Source organism: Protopterus annectens, chromosome 9.part0 (genome assembly GCF_019279795.1).
Source record: "Protopterus annectens isolate FY-2018-M chromosome 9.part0, PAN1.0, whole genome shotgun sequence".
In the NCBI taxonomy this organism is placed as follows: Eukaryota; Metazoa; Chordata; order Ceratodontiformes; family Protopteridae; genus Protopterus; species Protopterus annectens.
The window spans coordinates 1465850196-1465870440 of NC_056743.1; the positions used below are offsets into that span (position 1 = coordinate 1465850196).

Sequence of the window (20245 nt, forward strand, 5' to 3'; positions counted from 1 at the left end):
AAGTGCACAAAAAAGTATCTCCCTTCAATTAACTTTCATTATCTGTCCCTTAGGCTAAGACACATTTTTAAATAAGTTAAATGTCCTGAGGGCTCTTTAGAGGATGCATGTCAGGATTGTTATTTAAGTATATTTCATTTATATCTGTTAAGCTAAACTATACATGTTTTAGAACTATTTGTGATTCACAGTATATAATATGAAGGACAAATATACCAGTATAAATTATCCATCCATTGTGAATTACAATAAATTATCACCATGTTTAGTACACAAAGCATCTGTCTCTGCACCTATTGTGTACATTGCTATATTTTACTGTTTTTTTTTTTTTTTCACTTCATGCTGTGATTGTGGGCATTGTGTCCATCTATGACAATATTTCCTTACTTTTAATTTTACTTCAAATTCACCATCAATTAGGTGGCCTTAAATCTGCCTCTATACAAAGAAGACCACATAGCATGTTTGCATCAGGCATACAATAGATGCCTATAATATGCATCGTTGATTGTTGCCTTTGGTTGTAGCTAGCATGCATGATTTCATCCTGGTAACATACCAATTCATCCTTAAAAACATACTTGTGTTTCACTTATGGTCACTGAACCCACGTCAAAAACAGGCAGATTAGCATTTAGGAAATGTGCTATTATTGGCCCATAGAGTTCATCTTCTACTACCCTTGGGTACAAATGAGGGTACATTCAGAATATGTCTTATGTAAACTGACATATAAAAAAAACAGCCAATTCTGATGACACAATATTGTACAGGGATGAGGCTGGCAAGCAATGTTAATGCAGGTGAGAGGTTGTACCTTAATTTGGCTAAAACACATTTTGTTTCATTTATTGAGCAGTGATGTAAACATTAGCAGTGAGAGCAATCTGTACTATATTTTTTCCAATGATAGTTTGGGCTGTACTATCTGCGGTAAAGTACTTGCAAACAAGAGGCTGCAGGAAAGGAATCTTTAACAATATAAAGCAGAAGATACATTATTTCACTTATGTTTTCTTCAGTTTCATCCACACATCCATTAAGGCTGTAATTCAGGCAAAATAAATGTAAATGGACCAGTTTAAACTGAAAAGTTACACTACTGCCATAATTTATTATATGTGTTCATTGCAGCTTCAGGAGACAATTTGTTGGGAGACATATGAGTTGCCAGGTCTATTTTAATAGATGAAAGAGGCTGTTCATCGAACACCTCTTTGTCGACACATAAAGAGCGAGCGCACTAAAGTGCGAATGCACAAAACAGCTATTTCTTTCCCTGGGAAAGAAATCACTAGCACACACACACACACACACACACACACACACACACACACACACACACACACACTTTCAAGCATAACAACCTGGGGGGGTCACGCCCCACACCGCCCAACGTGGAGGGCTGTGCCCCCCACACCCCCTAACTAAATATACCAACTCCGACATCGTACTACAGTGGGGAAAGGGGCAAACACACTGGGATGGCCAAGCCATTTCTTTTCCAGGTAAAGAAATCGCTGTTTTGAGTGATCATGCTTTAGTGCGTTTGCTCTTTATGTGTCGCCGAAGAGGTGTTCGATGAACAGCCTCTTCGATCTTTTAATATAGACCCTGTGTTACATCTATGACTAATTACCTTTAGTTATATACCACTCAGAAACAAACATTAAATTACACCTACCTTCACATCTCTCATGTGCACTGGTGAAATTCACTGCTCCTGAGAGAGTCTTAAATCCAGGTCTGCAAATGCAATAGTAACTTCCGATGGTGTTGTGACATAATGCATTCGAAAGACATATACTCCTGCCACTGCATTCATCAATATCTGAAATGAGAGTGAGATATAAATTTAGGAGGTATTATTTAGAATGCAATGTTTGCTCATTCTTTAAAGACAGTGGGCAGGATTCACGAAGGCTTGCACGGAGTCTAAGAGTAGTGTAAGACTCCATGCAGCCCTCACGATCCAGGAACAGCCCGAAATTCCGTGTAAGAGACCAGCTAAAACGTCTCTTACACAGAGTGGGCGTGGATATGCTAATCACCTCACTTGCAGCTGAAAGGCATGCAAACGAGGTAGATTAGCGATCCACGAAGCCCAAACCAGCCCGTGTAAGAGCCGTTTTAGTTGCAGAAATGTACTCAGTTGACAACTGAGTATGTTTCTGCAAACAACACAATGGAGCCATGTCAGCTCCAAATAAAGGGTGCATATGTGTCAGACAGCATGCCAATGGTCAAATATGTGGCCATTGGCAAGGTACCCCGATGCAAAATTGAGAAATAAATATTTTTTTGGCGATCGCCGATGTTTAAACGCAGCGCAGCCCCGCGCAAACAGGCTGCGCTAAGAAAACATAAAAATGAAGGTTATAAACCCACAAATGCGGGTTTTATGCAATATATGGATTTACAATGCAGGGGCCAGCAGACCAAAAACAACATGGCCACTGTTTAGTGGTTGCTAAGGGGGGAAGCTGAGTCTAAGACATATAAATAAGCATTAGTAGGCAATCTGATGTAAATGAGTGTTAGGATACTGAATCCCACTGTCACATAGCAAATGAGCACATTCTGATTAGTGTAAGAGTTACATAAGGGGGAGGAACAGAGTAGGAGATAGGTGACATCACAGGGGGGGAATGGCAGAAAGAAATGCAGTTCATTGGAGGTCAGTGTTACATGACAGATGTTAGACACATATCATGGAAAGAGGAGTGCCACAAGATAAGCATGGGAAAGTCAAGAAATGGAAGGTGTACACTGTTGCTTACACCAAAGTTTCTTGCTGGGCGTGCGTGCGCATGTGTGCGCACCATGAGGTGCGAGTAGGGCAGTGTGCACGCGTGTAAGGCAGACTGAACATGTGGGAGCCTGTTGGCAAACTTGTAAGACTGTTTGCGCTGGTGTGCACGCGTTGTAACCCGAATAAGAAGATTCTAAACCATCTAAGCATGTGTGCGCGCGTGTAAGCCACTGTGAGCGTGTTTCTGCTGGTATGTGTGTTGCTCCTCCCTGTGGAAACAGAGAGGAAAAAGGAAGCAACAGAATTAGTAGGAAGCTAGCAGGGAATACTGCTGGAGCTAGCAGGTGAAAACAATTAGAAGCAGGCAATTACACAGGCAGAATAGTAGCCCAGGCAAGCACTTAAAACTCTGCAAACAGCAGTGCAGGATGTTTATCTCAAGAGACACTGCAAGACAGGAGTAAGCTATTAGAAGTGAAAACTGAAAAAGCTGAACTCAGAGCAGAAATGCTAGGGGCTGCTATAGCTGTCATAAGGAGACATAGGCAACTTGCTGAGGGTGGTGACAATGCAAATGGTGCCAGACAACCCACAGTGAGGAGACGGAGAAGAGTGTACAGGCCCAGGGTCACCTACCAGGGGTTACATGAGCTGGAGATAGTGGAGCGCTATAGAGTGTACAGAGACCTCCTGCAGCAAATTGTTGAGCTGTGCAGGCCACGCCTCACACAAAGAACCAACAGAGGGGAACCCATCCCAGTGGAAACCAAGGTATGTGTTGGCCTAAGAATACTAGCAACAGGTACCTTCCAGAGACCAACTGGTGATATGATGGGGATATCACAGGCATCAGCCTCCAGGGTACTACACCAGTTCCTGGATGCCATGTCAGCACATGTCGGTGATCATGTATATTTCCCCAATGCCCGTGAGGTATTGGCCAGCAATATGCGTCTCTTCCAGCAAATAGCGGAATACCCTGAGGTAGTGGGTACAATAGACTGCATGCACATACGCATCAAAGCACCAGCCGGTGAGTGGGGTAGGGCCTACATTAACCACAAGGGCTTCCCCTCCATCAACTGCCAGGTCGTGTGTGATGCCCAGGGCATAATAATAAATGTGTGTGCTGGCTGCCCTGGGAGCTACCATGATTCCCATATCTGGCATTTGACGCAGCTGTACCAGACATTTGCCAATGGGGACATCCCACATGGACACCTAGTGGGGGATGCAGGTTATGCACTGGAGCCGTGGCTGATGACACCCATCAGAAATGCACACACACCTGAACAGGAACGCCATAATGAGGCACACGCACAAACACGTAATGTAATAGAGCGTGTGTTTGGGCTGCTCAAGTCATGAATCCGGTGTCTGGACACATCTGGTGGAGCCTTGCAGTACTCACCAACTACATGTACCCAAATTGTCATGGTATGTGCTATGCTACATAATATGATCTTGCGAAAACAGCTGCAGCAGGACCAGCATAGGGCCGGGCCAAACAGTCCCCCACCATTGCCAAGGCCATCACAGGCAGAGCGTGACTCGGAGGAGGAACAACCTGAGCCTGCCCCAGTAGGCAGAAGGAGGCGTGCCCAGTATGCCCTGGCCTTGGCAAAGAGGCAATGCATAGCACATACACTGGCTCAGTAAGAACCCTGGGAATTATACCCCTCTCTGACTCACTCATATAATAATAGGGATGCCTAAAATGACATAACCTGCTCTCAAACATGTACAGGGAGTGTAGTATGTGCATCCGACAGAGGCAGCCCTGCAGCACCACCTCAGGCATGAATGCCATGTGTTAAGCAATGTAACACCATGTAGTATATGCAAACTTGATGACCCTGACTAACATCCTACCCTCACCAAGCATGATGCCACAATATGACGATGAGATGATCAATTGCAATAATTGGCTGAAGTATTGCTGTTAGTCAAAGGGGATCCAATGTGTGCCAGCCTGGGATGACATGCTGAGTATGACATGATGCTCCACCTGCTAGGGGTGTCGTGCACCTATCAGTCCTGGCCTCATGGATACTGGCAAAGGCTGTTGTTACCCACAGCGTGCCTTGAATAAGTAAGGCTCAAAACACAAATCCACCTCCATAGGTATCACAAGGGATAAGAACCTAGATGTAATGCTACACAATTGCAGAAGTTTAAACAGCAAGATGCATGCAGTCTAAACTCCCCCAGTATGAAGAATGTTGATATCTGTCCTGTAACAGAAAACTGGGTCAAGGCTCACAACAGCACCCTAACACTACCAGGTTACACCTCATACTGTGCTGTACAGCCTCAAAACATGGAACAAGCTACAAAAGGAGGGTGACTAGCAATAATTGTCAAGGATAACCACACCCCCATGTTGGTACCACAACAAGAAGCAGCATGGACTAGCCATGGTCAAGTAACAGTGGCTAAAACTGCCTCTCAGTTTATAGCCTGCTACAGACTACCATCGTAACACCAGGAACTTCACTTGGCCTATGTTGGAATACATGAATATATCAAGCCCTCCAAACCACATTATATTGGGTGACTGAAAATACCCAAACATAGACTGGGAGCATTATTCTAGCTCCAACACTGTAGGACAAAAGTTCCTAGAATCCATAAACCAAAATGCCCAGGAACAACGTACCACTCACACAAGAGGGGTAAGCATACTGGATGTGATAATCAGCAACATGGGTACTGGATGAGAAGTGTATCCCTCACTGGTAAGACCAGACCATAGAGTAATCACACTGGATATACACATCCTGACCACAGTCCCTGGCCAGAAAACCACAGTGAAAAACATGTGTAAAGCAAAAGTTGCACTCCTCCAAACTGATGTGGAATCCATTAAAGGCCCTGTGCAGGTGCAAAATATGGGCCACACCTCAGAACCTGTTATACAGGCATTCCATGAACACTGCCAGGAATGCATGGATTATGCAATCCCAAATAAAAACCAAGACACAACGCCATACACGCAGGCATCTGGCATGGTGGACTCCAGCCATTACCAAACCATGCAAGAGAATGAGGAAGCTACTACATGGTAGAGCAAACATAAAAAGGAAAGTAATCACTGATCAGTAGTATGGCAATAAAATATGTCCACTCATACAATCCACTAAGGCCAGCTACAACAAGATGAATCTGTGAATCTTGAGGCAATGTTACACCTGCCCCATGTACACAGACAACCCTCACCTCCCCCCAAGAAATACAAATATATGTGAGAGATGCAACCATTTATCCAAACCGGAGGCTGAGCTCTCTCAACTCAGTACTGTCAAAACTAGTCAGGAGGAGGAGGTAACCACACACATCACAAACCCAGTCTCACATAGACCTATCACAACTGCAAACCAGACATAAACAGAGAAAACCATTCCCAGAGGCCCTAATTACAAACACACCACATCAACAGAGGCCTCCAAAGCAGACACCCAAGCAACCACTACCTCCAAACATAGCACATGCAACACATAGTACAAAAAGCTGGTGTGCCAAACAGTCACAGGCCAGAAGGAGAAACAACATGCCTGATACAGTTGTAATAGGTGACTCCATAGTCAGACACACTGCTGTCCTGCTCACCAGACTGAACAAGGGAAAGGGTACAGTAAGCTGCCTGTAGGCTGCTACAATACGCCACATAACACAAGTACGCAGGTCACCCCAAAGCAAGTAGAAATATGATGCAGTCATTGTCCATGCTGGCGTGAATGACCTGAGATGTACCTCCCTGCACTACATGAAAAGAGACATAGATGAGCTCTCCGATTATGTAGTCCAGGCGGTATGACACTGACCGTGTGCAGCACCCTACTCTCAACAAGAATGATGCCACAGTACAAACACAGAATGATCAGCTTTAACAAGTGGCACAATTACTGGTGACATTCCAAGGGGATCCAATGTCTGTCTGCTTGGGATGTCATGCTTGACAAGCCATGCTGCTGTGTCAGGGATGGCTTGCACCTGTTACCCCTGGGCATCTGGATATTGGATAAGGCTTTTGCCACCTCCACAGAGCCTTTCCTAGGCAAGGCTGAAAAGACTAACCCACCTCCCCAGAAAACATAAGTGGAAAGAAACATAAGGGTAATGCTGCCCAATGCCAGATATGTAAACCTCAACATGCATGCTCCCGAGGCCCTCCCCCGTATGGAGAACATCGATGTCCGTGCAGTGACAGAAACCTGCAGCAAGGCTCCTGACAGCACACCAGCACTACCAGGTTATACCTCATATCATGCGTTATGGCCCCAAAACCTGGACCAAAACATAAAAGGAGGGGGAGTATCCATATTCAGCACAGACACCCACATGTCCAGTTAACTGACAATGCACGAAGCATCAGAGACCACCCATGTGCAACTAACCATAGGCAAAACTGCTGTACAGTCTGTAGCATGCTACAGACCACACTCTCACACACAGGAACCCCACTCAGCCGTCCTGAAGACACTGGACAGTACGAATGTCTCACCAAATACCAAACAAGGTACTCACAAATTACCACATAGGTGGTAATCCATTATGTATGGAAGGAGTAATCAGGGACCTAGGGACACAAATGGACAGTAACCTGTCATATGACACGCACATTGCCAACGTGGCAAGGAAGACTGTCTATATTGGACACCGTATCATGAAAGGATTCACATCTACGTCAACAGAGGTCAGTGTGCCCCTATACTGTTCTCTTATCAGACCCATAATCTAGTACAATGCCTCATTTGGGATGTACCTTACCCGACACCTGCAGCAGTTAAAAAGACCTCAAAGGTACCTCACCAAGAGGATAAAGGGTCCTAAATATTTGTCATATGCTGCCTGGCTGTAGACACCCCAGCTGTATGCAGTCACATACTGCCTACGCAGAGGCATCGCATGCCTGTTGTACAAGGCCATGTCCAACACAGGAGTAATGGATATGCTCCACCCCAGAAAACCCAAATCCATCGGAGCTGTGAGAGTGAGAGATGTCAACCTCAACACATAATGAAATAGGATGTGCTGGAGGGACAGATACATCACCCAGAGGCTCCCGACACCCTGGAACGGAATCCCACTCCATGTTAGGCAGAGCCCCTCACTGACTCTCTTCAACAGGAATCTTGCCAAGTGGATGGATGATCGTAGATGTACACTGGGGGTCTTCACTGTGTCAAGCCAGACAGAGGCACAGTAAAGTAAATCATAAATGGCCATAATATCCACATATCAAGGGGTGGCGAAAGCCACACACACTCTGGCTAGGCTTATAAATGCCCTAGGGTGGATAGCCTAGTATGAACCTATGAACCTATGAAGATACAAATTGTACAGGACACTAAGGATAATCACAAGGCTTTCTTAACTGATGGTAGGAACCTTGTTGGGAAGTCACAAATATGCTCTGAATCACTCAAATATTACAAACAACATACCAAACACACACACATATTGCCAACATCCAACCTGACAAGTGCAGTGCAACCCCCCCCCCAAAATGCAAAATATCTATCCCAGCAGAGTGCTGGCCCCCTGACATTGCAGATGCTGAGGTAACAGCCAACATCTACAAAGCAAAACACACAGCATCAATGTTATGAGATGGTGTCCTGGGTTGAGTCCAACATGGACTCCAAGAGGAATGGAATGCCAAATAGCACTACTGCTCAATGTCAGCCTTACCACAGGATATGTACCCAAAGAGCAGTGTACAACAACAGTGGTCCTTCTCCACAAAGGTGTTACCTGAATGGATACTGCAAACTACCACCCCAGAATGCTGACAAGCTTGGTCTGCAAAGCTATGGAAAGGATCAGCATGTACCTCAGACATAAAGATATTGGGGATCTACTGACACTGGACCCTACCCAGTGTGGCTTTCTTAAGTGCAGATCCTGCCCCTTAAACATGTTTGACTCATTTGAAACAGTCATTAAGGTCATTGATGAGGGGATTGCGGTCCACACAGCCTAGCTGGACCTTGCAAAAGGCTTCCATACAATACGCCACGTGCTCATTATAGATAAGCCGACCAGCTTAAATATAAACCCCTATGTCAGTATAGGGGTTGCAAACCAGACCAAGGACAGAACTGACATGGTCAGAAATGCTGCAGCCATGTCAGACTACAAACCAGATACAACTGGCATCCCACAAGGCTCGGTCCTGGGACCTCCCTTGTTTGATATATATGTCCCATAGGTACAGGCCAACATGGAAGGACTGTGTCTGAACAAGTTTGCAGAGGACTACAAACTGGCCACCATATCTGATCCTCCAGCTGACACAAGCATCCCACAAAAGGGCCACATAGAAACAGATAACTGGTGCCATAGCCATGTCAGCAAGCTAATTGCAGAAAAGTGTATAGTCAACCCCTGTGGATATACAGTAAGTGCCCACCAATTACCACATAGGTGTTAACCCATTAAGTACTTAAGATGTAATAAGAGACCTGGGGACACAATTTGATAGATATCTTGCATTGGACAAGCATGTGGCTGTAGTGGTTACAGAAACATACCATATACCCACCTAATCATGAAGGTAGTCAGATCTAGATCAGGGGAGGTCATTGTGGCTCTGCAGTCATCCTTCATCAGCATCACAATTGACTACAATGGCCCCTGTGGGATGTACCGCAGCAGACACCTCCATCAACTGGAAAGACCCCAAAAGTACCTCATCAGGAGTATCAAAGAGCTTGAACAGATGCCATGTGTTGCCTGATTAAACAAACTGTAGCTCCACACACTGCCATACTGCCCGCCCAGAGGCAAGCTGTGCCTGATGTATAAAGCCATGTCCAAGCTGGAATCAATGAACATGCTGCACCTTGTACAATCTGAATGGCAGTGAGCTATGCACATGAGAGACCTGAACCCCAGCACTGACATACATAGGACAAGCTGTACTGAATGATCCATAACACAGAAGCCACCCCCACTCTTGAGTAAACTCCCAGTACAGATTAGCCAGAGAGTCACCCAGCGACTCTCCTCAAGTGGAATCTTGATGAGTGGATGGGAGATGGTAGGTTTACCCTGGGTATCACTGGTATGTCATGGGTAGACGGAGGCACAGTATACTAACCATGACATATGTCATGGCAAACTCCAGTTACAATGTGTGTCGAAGGACAAACACACTCTCTGACTAGCATTAGAAATGGCCTAGGGCACATCGCTAGTGTTTGGCAATGTCCACCTATGTTGTGGAATACACTACCAATGTTGGACAAGCCTGGTTTAAGTAGTCCATATCTGAACATAATGCAACATGGTCATATGTGCACAACTGGCCCCTAAACAGTCTGCTGTGCTCACTATGAAAATGTAAAGCAGTGATAGAACTAAAGCCCAGGATACTGTCCACCACAGTGAAAGTACTGAACCAGTACACTATATGGTACTACAGTGTTAGGTCAGTATGAAAGGATGTTGACAACTGTATGCAAAGTATCCCATTCAAACCCTGCAGGCACAGTATAATCCCTGTTGTGTTCAGACACGAAGCAGTTGGCCAGTAAGTACACAACATGACACCCAACACACAACCATAAACTTGAGATATTGTTGAAGTTCACACTCATCCACAAATGTGGTGGACTGCAGAGTTCAACATATGGAAAGCTCACACTGGGCATGCTCGCACACTTTGATAAATGAGACATATGTCAGACAACATGCCATGGAAAGGCTGAACTGGGCATGCTCACACACTTAGGCCATATCTCAGTTTAGCAGTTGGCCATACATATCTGGTATTTGTACGTGTTCTCTCATACAAACATCCATGGGCAACTTTGAGAGGGAAATCACAGGGGACACTACAGATAACCACAAGGCCTTCTTCAGTTATGTTAGAAACCTGGTCAGAAACCCTCCAATATGCTCATAGTTAGTACACAACAACAAATAATTCACTGAACCCACAGATATTGGCAACATTGTGGCAGACAGGTTCAGTGCAAGTTTCCCCCTCCCTGTCCCCCAAACTAAGACATACTTATCCCAGCCGAATGTAACCTCCCTGTCATCACAGATGTCCAGGTGAGAGCCGCCCTCAGAAAAGCAGAAAACACAGCATCAATGGGACCTGACGGTATCCCCGGTTGCATGCTACATGAACTCCAAGAGGAGCTAAACACACATATAGAGGTGCTATGTAACACTAGCCTGACTACAGGATATGTACCTGTACACTGGCGTACAGCAGCAGTGGTTCCACTCCACATAGGCGGCACCTCTACATACCAGTACAATACAACACAATACAATACATTACAATACAATACAATACAATATGCTATTGCCCCTGGGACTACAGCAGCATACTGTTCTGCTACCCTGACCATTGTGACACATGTGATGTGATGATACCTGCTCCTGTCAAACAGTTACACAGGGTGACTCATATGGCATATTACCTATCTGACTAACATTCAGCAGGGGTATGTGTGACATGTACTCATGGGGAGTCTTGCTTCTTAACGCTGTGTGGTTTATTGCAGGGTATGTCTTATCTGTGGGTAGGAACCTGTACCTCCGCCATGTGCTCTCTACTGCGGTGTCAAGGACGACACACAGCAGTCATTTAGGTTGTGGATGGTGTGAGGTGTTACAATGGTTGTTGGACATCTGTCATGGGTGTGACTTAAGTATGTAAATCCAGGAGTGGTAACCTCTATGTAGGTAGTATGTGTGTACTCTGTGGTGTTGTCAGTCACTGTGCATTGGTAATGTGTTTGGGTGCATTGTCACAGTGTTGTACATGTCACTGTGTCCTTCTCCATATCTGTAGCTGTCATGTGAGGTACATACCGTGGCAGCCATTGTGTGGTGTGGAGGGGTACACTGACCTACATGTCCATAGCTGACACACCATGTCTGCTGACACATACCATGTGCAGGTATTCCAGGAATAGTGTGCCACTGTGACTATCATTGGGGGGACTATTGTACACATTTATGACCCTGTTCACCCCTGACACATGCAGTGGTGGGCAGCCAATCACATATATGGTGGTTACTGGTGTAGGTGATTTGAAATGGGGTATGGTACTCCAGTTTCGACACTGGTGTTCACACCATGCCTTTGTCACCAGGCACCTGTTGCAATACATCTGTACACATGTGCCTCACTCAGAATATATATACATCTCCCTCTATATATATGTATATATATATATATATATATATATATATATATATATATATATATATATATATATATATATATATATATATATATATATATGTCTGTATACATATACACATATATATATATCGATGTACATATATTGCTATAGATATGGAGAGAGGGGGTGTGTGACAGAGAGGGGTGAGAGTGACAGAGGGGTGGGACAGGGGAGTGTGAGATTGTCATATACAGTCATATCTGTAGATAGTCAGATCTGTCTGTCTATGTATATGTATCTACATATATCTATATCTGTATGTGTGTATTACATATATATGTTTCTACATATTCTATCTATCTACATCAGTCTATGTATTCCTACGTCCCTCTCTATGTATGTATACATATATGCATATTATATATATATATATATATATATATATATATATATATATATATATATACATACATATATTGACATACATACGTATCCATATGATAGATAGGTATATCAACATGTTTGTTTACAAAACTGTATACACACACTAACATACTGCTAAACATACATAACTGTGAAACCTACTTTGTACATTGCACTACAACCTACATTCAACCTACATTGATATGTGCACATAGATGCCCTCACATACATATGTATGTACAGCCTTGACTGATAGTTGCTGTATGTCCCCTGCCCTATGCACATCTTCATATACATATGGATACAGACCAATGGCACATATGGAGGGTTCACAGTATGTAGACTTTTAAGTATTACTTTACATTACCTGTGTTTGTCACAGCTGCTTGCTTTGCCGTTTGGTTTGGTGTCCTGCTGCTGCTCTAATTGGCAGATGTCAGCTTTTGAGTGGGTTTTGATGACTGTTTTTGTTTGTGTATATTTTATTTTTTTTCTCTCTCTCTCTCTCTCTCTCTCTCTCTCCCTACCTCCAGAGGGTGCAATGAAAGTATTGCATGCGTGGACTGGGAGTACAGCATGCTTTTGTAGGTATCTGCATATGTCCATGTGATGGCCTCTGCACCAATTGTTAACCAGCATTTGTTAATTGCATGCAGCCAGTTGTGTACTGATTGCAGTTCTCACTGTGATTCCAGGACAGTGCTATAACAAGGTATGTGAGATAGGCGTAGCCTTTTCAGAGTTTAAGGGCAGGGACCATGCTGGTATGCTGTGGACACTGTTCTGTGAGTGTAAAGGTTAGTATCTCTCTCATATTTCTGGCTGTGTTGTAGATTAACATTTCTCCATTCATTTCTCCAGTTTCCTGTACTAAGTTTGCATGTACACTGACACCTAAGACTACTACTACTGTTAATGTGGGTGTGTGTGCTTTCCTGTGGGACATGTGGTGTAACTGGTATATAGCAGTGGCTCTTGCACTTTGTTGCTATGGCTTCAATATTTTCCCTTTACATTCACTACTTGTATGCCTGCTAGGTGTCTTGACTGTAGTGTGTTGCTGTGGCTTTGCTATTTTCCATGTACATTCACACCTTGGAATGCTTGCTATATCTGCTAGGGTGTTACTGCATGTAGTGTGGTCTGGCCATGGTGTGGGCCTTGACATCTATTAGGGTATTTGGGTATGCTGCTGAGCAGGCCCCAGAGACTCTCAGGTGCATCTTTTATCTGCCTCATGGAATGGTACATATCAGTGGGGTACACCCATTAAATTGCCTGGTATTCTGCAGTTGTGACTGTGGGTTAGCATGAGCATATGTATTACTACACTATTTCCGACGTGCAAGTGGTGCATACTTTCAGTACTTCATAGTTACCATTGCATGTGTTATAACACCTTTCTGCCTACTGTTTGTACATTTCACAGGGAGTCTGTGGGGCATCCCTGTAACTCAGTCATTGTTGCTATGTCTAGGCTCTTAACTATTCAAATATGGCAGTGTCAGACCTCTCAAGTGTACAGATATTTGCAGGATGTCCTCATTTTTGCCTCATATTTGGGTCCATATCTCATAAACAGCTTTTTCTGGCAAATCACTCTGGGCTCAAGTCAGACTATAGTGACAAACATTTCAGTTTCAGACTTCATACCCTTCCAAACATCCAACATAATGCAAAACCTGTTACTCTCTCAACTGTCTAAGTTTGTTGGAGCAATATTTGGAATGTGTCCCTGTTTTTGGGCCTTTGCTCCACATTTTTTATTACTTAGTCCAGATGTGTTGCTGTAAGAGGTTGTGGGGTATGGGCAGTGATTATCCTGCTGTGAGTATGTGTGTGGCTTGCAAGGTGCTATAGTGACATTATTACCTACTACCTACCAACTAGCATGGCTGTTTCTGTTCACACACTACTATTATAGAAATCCACTACATTTGACAGTAAATATACATGACATGCTTTGTGTACTACACATCCTATATTCCCTTTACATTCATTCCTACTATTACATGATATATTTATTGTAGCACAATGTCATTATATAACAGTCATGGCTTAGTGGTAAGTCATGCAGACTACTGTTTCCAAGGTCCTGGGTTCAGGACTGACAGTGGGATTTTATTTTGCTTTTGAGCAGACTACAGGCCTTGTCATTCAGAGTGACTAATGCACTTTTAAGCAGTTGTAACCGGGTTAGCGCTGGTTTGCGCGGAACTCACGCATGCGCACTGGCGTTCAGCTCCACGCACACCCGCTTACAACTGCTTAACAGTGCTTACTCTTGCGCACACCCACGCTATTTTCTTTGAAAGAAATGAAAAGGGGGAGACAGGAAAGTGGTAAAAAAGGGGTCACAAAGAGGGTAAGACAGTAGGGAAACAAGCTCGGGTTTTGCAGGAGGGATGTAGGTAAGGCCCATAGCTGCCCATTTCTTCATCAGCAACAGCTGTGCATATGTTTGTAATTTGGTGTGACATTTGAAACCTTCCAACCCTGAGAGAGGTGTAAGGACAACAATAATACTTGTTGTACAGCCAATTGTAATTGACAGCTTCCATGTCCAGCAGACATGTGTGTGAAATGGGCAGCTATGTATGGGGCGTAATTTTTTTGTGGGTACAGAGTGCCCTTTTTTTTTTTTTTTCAGGTGAGAGTGGTATGTCAGGTACAGGAAGTCGGTATAGCTGGGGAGGTAGGTTGGGTAGGTTAACAGACAAGACAAACAAGATGCATACAGGGGCAGTGTATGACACATGTGGGGGGGTTACACAATTGATGGGGACGGATGTTTGGATATCTAGAGCCCATGAGCCCACAGATGGCAACAGTGGAACTGATATCCCCACCCATGGGCAGTTGCCACTGTGCCTTCACTGCCCAGGATGGGGCTGTGCTGGGGGCTGTGTAGGCCAGGCAGCAGGCATGCCCGTTAGTTGTGCCACCCATGCCTCAAGCTGGCGTAGGGGCCCAAGCACAGCATGCCGGATCTCCCTACGCACCACAGTCCGGACACTATGGAGGGTGAGTGGATGTTCTCCTCCGGCCACGCTTGCAGAGGTGGGATGAGCCCCATCCCCTGCAGCGCTTCCACCTGCAGGTGGCACAGGGCCACCGGAGGAGGGTCCGACCTGGGCACTACTGCCAGGTGCACTCGCCAGCTGAGGAGGGAGAGGTGGGTCCGCTGGAACCCGCCTTCCCAGTCGTCCTATGTTTTGCATTATGTCATGACAGTTTGGGTTAGTAACGTACAATACCATTCACAATTAGTTGTAACAGCATGCATTAGTATTCCCATTAATCAAACACCCAGATTTTCAAACCATTGAACAGCAAGCATAACACATGCATATTTTGAACAGCAATACACAGTCCAACAACATGCAGGGTTGATTGATGGCAACAGGCCATCAGGTTTGGATGTATAAACAGGGCAGATGCATCAACGTACATGCAAATATGTATGAACCAACAGGACAAATGTCCAGGGGTGTTAATTGTGATTGTACATACCAGTTTCACATGGAATGGATTATATGTGGTTATAGTGTAGGGTGAAGAAAATGTAATTAACAACTTCAAATACCAATACATATGCTGTACATTTCTATTAGCTGCAGATATCTACACACTACAGTTCTGCCTACAGTTTCCTATGTGATAACTACTTCAAGTTGGTGATAGGAATGTTACTGCTACATCAATATACATTTTCATTTTTATTCATACACATTCATATCTGGCTCTGTTCAGCTACATCATCATGCTACATTTGCTTTATATAGCTATAGACAACTGTGGATGTTTGGTATTTCAGACAACCATACTATCTGCATATTGCAGACTGAGAGCAACATATCCAGATTTTGGGATACACATTCCAGCTGAGGTACCGTTTTCAACACATGTTACTGTTTGGTTCTGCCTGTCACATTCATTTCATTCTGTACTGACTGCAGTATACTTTATTCAGGAGTTATTACTACTTTATTGGTGGATTCATAACTCTTTCTCACACTCTCTCACTTGTTTTATTTCTACAATTCAGGATGGTACTTAATTCTAGGCTTTACTGGCAAGTTTTACCTGTAGTTATAACAATCCTTCCCAACAGTCTCACTTCTGTCATGTTTCTGTATTTCAACAGGGATATATTTCACACATGAGTTTTACCCAGCTTCTGCAGCTGTACTTTTCAGCCTGCTGCAGGTTATGTGCTATTATATTACAGGTGGGACATCTTTATTTCAGACTTGTTTCATTTTTATGTTTGGATTACAGGCTGCGTCACACTTTTGTAATCAAGCACTACTTGCAAACACTCTTACACTGTTACTTGCACATTTTATTAATTAGTGACTACACTGCACTCTTTTGCTAACTGTCATACTTATATATTTATTTACAGTTACAGGGAGAGAATTGCTGACCTGCCTGGTGGCGCAACCATGCCAGCCTATCGCCATAGGCTTTATGGTTCGCAGAATGGACACCTGCAGCTGTAATATAAATAAAGTAATATTGGAATACACATCTCCATAATATCAGCTAGGTTAGTTTCTTACATAAATAATTACATGTAACTTACTCAGTAGTGGGGCATTGGACATTTGCCGGGCCTCCTGGATCCAATGGTTCAGTTGGTCCTGTTTGCATCTCTTCAGGTCCGCAAGGTGGTGACGGACCTGCTCACCAGTCTTTGGTATCACTGTGGCACTGGTGAGATCATGAGCCAACTGGTCCCACGCCTCAGCCCTATATGCTCCCCACAGGACCTGGCCCTGCATGAGTTGGGCCTCATGATTGTGGACAAGGAGCCAAACCATATATTTGGACTCCTCAGTGCCCCACCCCTGTGCTCGGAAGCAACTACCCTCACCTACACCTGACATTCTGGCTGCAAGTCGGTTCTACAATTGGTTATGCTGTGTATTCCCGCCTATGGGGCTTATATATGCCGTTTTTCCCGCACTTATCTGTGATTGGCCATTTTGGAATTGTATCAGCTTCACAAAACCTGCTTTGTCATGCTCCTCTTTCTATTCATTCCTATATATATGCTATTACTGCATTTCTAAGTGCAACTGTCATGGCTTAGTGGTTCAGTACCTTGACTATGGTGCATGGTATCCTGGGTTCGAACCTGGCCACTGCTTTCTATATTTTATGACTGTCTACACAGGCTAGGAGGTGTGTCTGTGTAAAGGCAGTTTTGTTACAGCTTGCTCAACGTTGCCTGTCGGTTATCTTGTTGGCGCGGTGCGCAGCTCCGCGCAAACGGGTTACGCTGGTTTACGTGTCATTTGGCTGTCAGCACGCATATTACACTCAGCTCAGCTATGGGCACACAGTTTCAGTGTGTTAAACCACTGCTCACCTATGGGCACTCATATTACACCTGTTAAACCACTGCTCACCTACGGGCACTCATGTTATACATGTTAAAACACTGCTCACCTACAGGCAGATGTACTCAACTTGTTAGACTGTAGCTCAGCTATAGGCACATCTGACATATTTTTTTTTATATTATCTCACATTTCTTCAAAATACATGGCCCATTTCATTACATTTTACATAAAATATAATTTTATATGTGTACATATATGTCAGGGACTTGTTTCGTGCTTATTTCACTAAAAATAAAAATTGATGTTGTGGGGGCTCGAACCATGACTGCCTGCTCTTCAGCTGACGTCTCTACCGCTACGCTATTGCTTTTTGGCTTACTTTGCATATGTAGTTCTTATATGCTTTTCCACTGACTGCTAACTGTGGCTAAGCTACGGGCACGCCCGCGCAAATGAGCGCACTCACAGGCAAACATCTTTACAATTTAAAAAAAAATTATAAGATGTTCATTTCTACATTTTATGCTCGTAGTCTGTGGGGGCATGTGTTGTGTTGTGTTTATTCACATTTACACGGACACTGTCGTGGGGGTTTACTTTCAGGACTTTTACTCTTCTGGGGGCGTGTCTGTTTGCAGGGCTTGGCCTACGGACACGCCCCCTACTGTCTTCCACGGACCGTGTTAGCCTTAGGTGTGATTCAGCATGCCCTCATGCATATGCATGACATGCTAACGTCACACCGTTTAACTGCAACCTCTGTGTAAGCCTTGTAACTCTTACACGGAGGCTTCGTGAATCTAAACCAGTTTCTTTGCATGATATTTTAAGATGTTTATAGATCTGGGTATGAAAATGTAACAAAGAAAAACAGATAAATCCCTGCAAGCTTCTCCTTGTATTTTGTATCCCGACTCATATTCTGTCCACCTTATCTATAAACATCATGCATGAATATATATATATATATATATATATATATATATATATATATATATATATATACAAAAGAATGCATGTGGTAAACTATGTACACATTCAGAACTGTAGCATGATTTCATCCATCCATCTATCCATCCATCCATCCATTCATCCATCCATCCATCCATCCATCCATCCATCCATCCATCCATCCAACCTTCCATTTAACCATCCAGCCATCTATTCCTAACTCCATTTGCTTATTTTTGTGCAAGGGGTTAGGGAGTCACTTCATCAACGACAATCATCTTGAGTCAATGTTTATTCAACTGGGGGCCAATCACTGCCATTGCACACACACACATACACACACACACACACACACACACACACACACACACACACACACACACGGTTACCCTTTATACTTTATAATCTCGAAATATCTCGAGACCATAAAGGCGAACGTTAAAAATACCAAAACACTAAACCACAAAATACAAAATATCAAATATAAACACACCATACACCATACAAACATACACTATCCTACCCACACTACAACAAATCTAACAACAAAACATTCACAAACACAAATCAAACCAACACACCTACACTACATGTAAGCAGGGGGTCAACCCCCCCTGCACCTCCCATATGGGGGGATGCGCCCCCACACCCTCCCTACTTATATATACTAACTTTCAGACCACACAAATAGGACATGACAGCAAACTCACACTCAGACATTCTGCAGTCCCTCAAACACACACACACACACACACACACACACACACACACACACACACACACACACACACACACACGCACACACATCACACATATACAGACAACAACACATCCAACACTTACACACTCATACACTCACCTACCTAACCACCCCACACGTACAACTTAGAATCACTCTTATGTACATTCAAACTCACACACAAAACCCTTACAAAACACTCACTTACATTAAATTGCACCCAAAACCACACACGACAATGTACACCATCCACATACAATACCACACGTAAAATAGCGTAAAGCCATAACCGCGAATTCTAGATATTCGAATTCGCGATTATGCACTTTCACTATTCTAAAAATTTGCCTTTATGGTCTTAAAATATTGAAATTTGAGATTTCAATATTTTGAGATTATAAAGGGGAACCCAACAACACACACACACACACACACACACACACACACACACACACACACACACACACACACACACAGACACCATACACAACCCTATGGACAATTTAGAGTGTCCAATCAATCTACAACATGTCTTTGGAATGTGGTAGGAAACTGAAACACAGTGCAAACCCACACAAATGCAGAAGGGACATTCAGACTCCTGAGAGAAGGCACGCCAGTTAAGAATCAAATAGGAAATGTCTTGATTACCCAGTGCATCACTGTGCTACCCCATGATTCATGATCCCAAATGCCCCCAATGTTCTACAGCACATTCTGGTAATATAACCTTGGTTATAACAGTCTGAAAGTGAACAATAAGTTTCTACCTTCAATCGAGTTGCATTATCTGTCTTCTATGCTAAGACACCTTGTTAAATAAGTTAAATGTGCTGAGAGCTCTTTAGATGATGCATTTCATGTTTCTTATTTA

The 20245-nt window shown here is 43.8% G+C and overlaps 1 protein-coding gene across 1 annotated transcript in view; it reads right to left on the reverse strand.

Annotated features, from left to right (window-relative positions):
* LOC122810706 (fibrillin-1-like) overlaps positions 1-20245 on the reverse strand; it is a 532858-nt gene that overhangs the window by 467918 nt on the left and 44695 nt on the right. The window contains exon 14 of the mRNA XM_044082270.1: positions 1688-1834. Within this exon, the coding sequence (XP_043938205.1) occupies positions 1688-1834 (147 nt within the window). The remainder of the gene's footprint in view (positions 1-1687; positions 1835-20245) is intronic.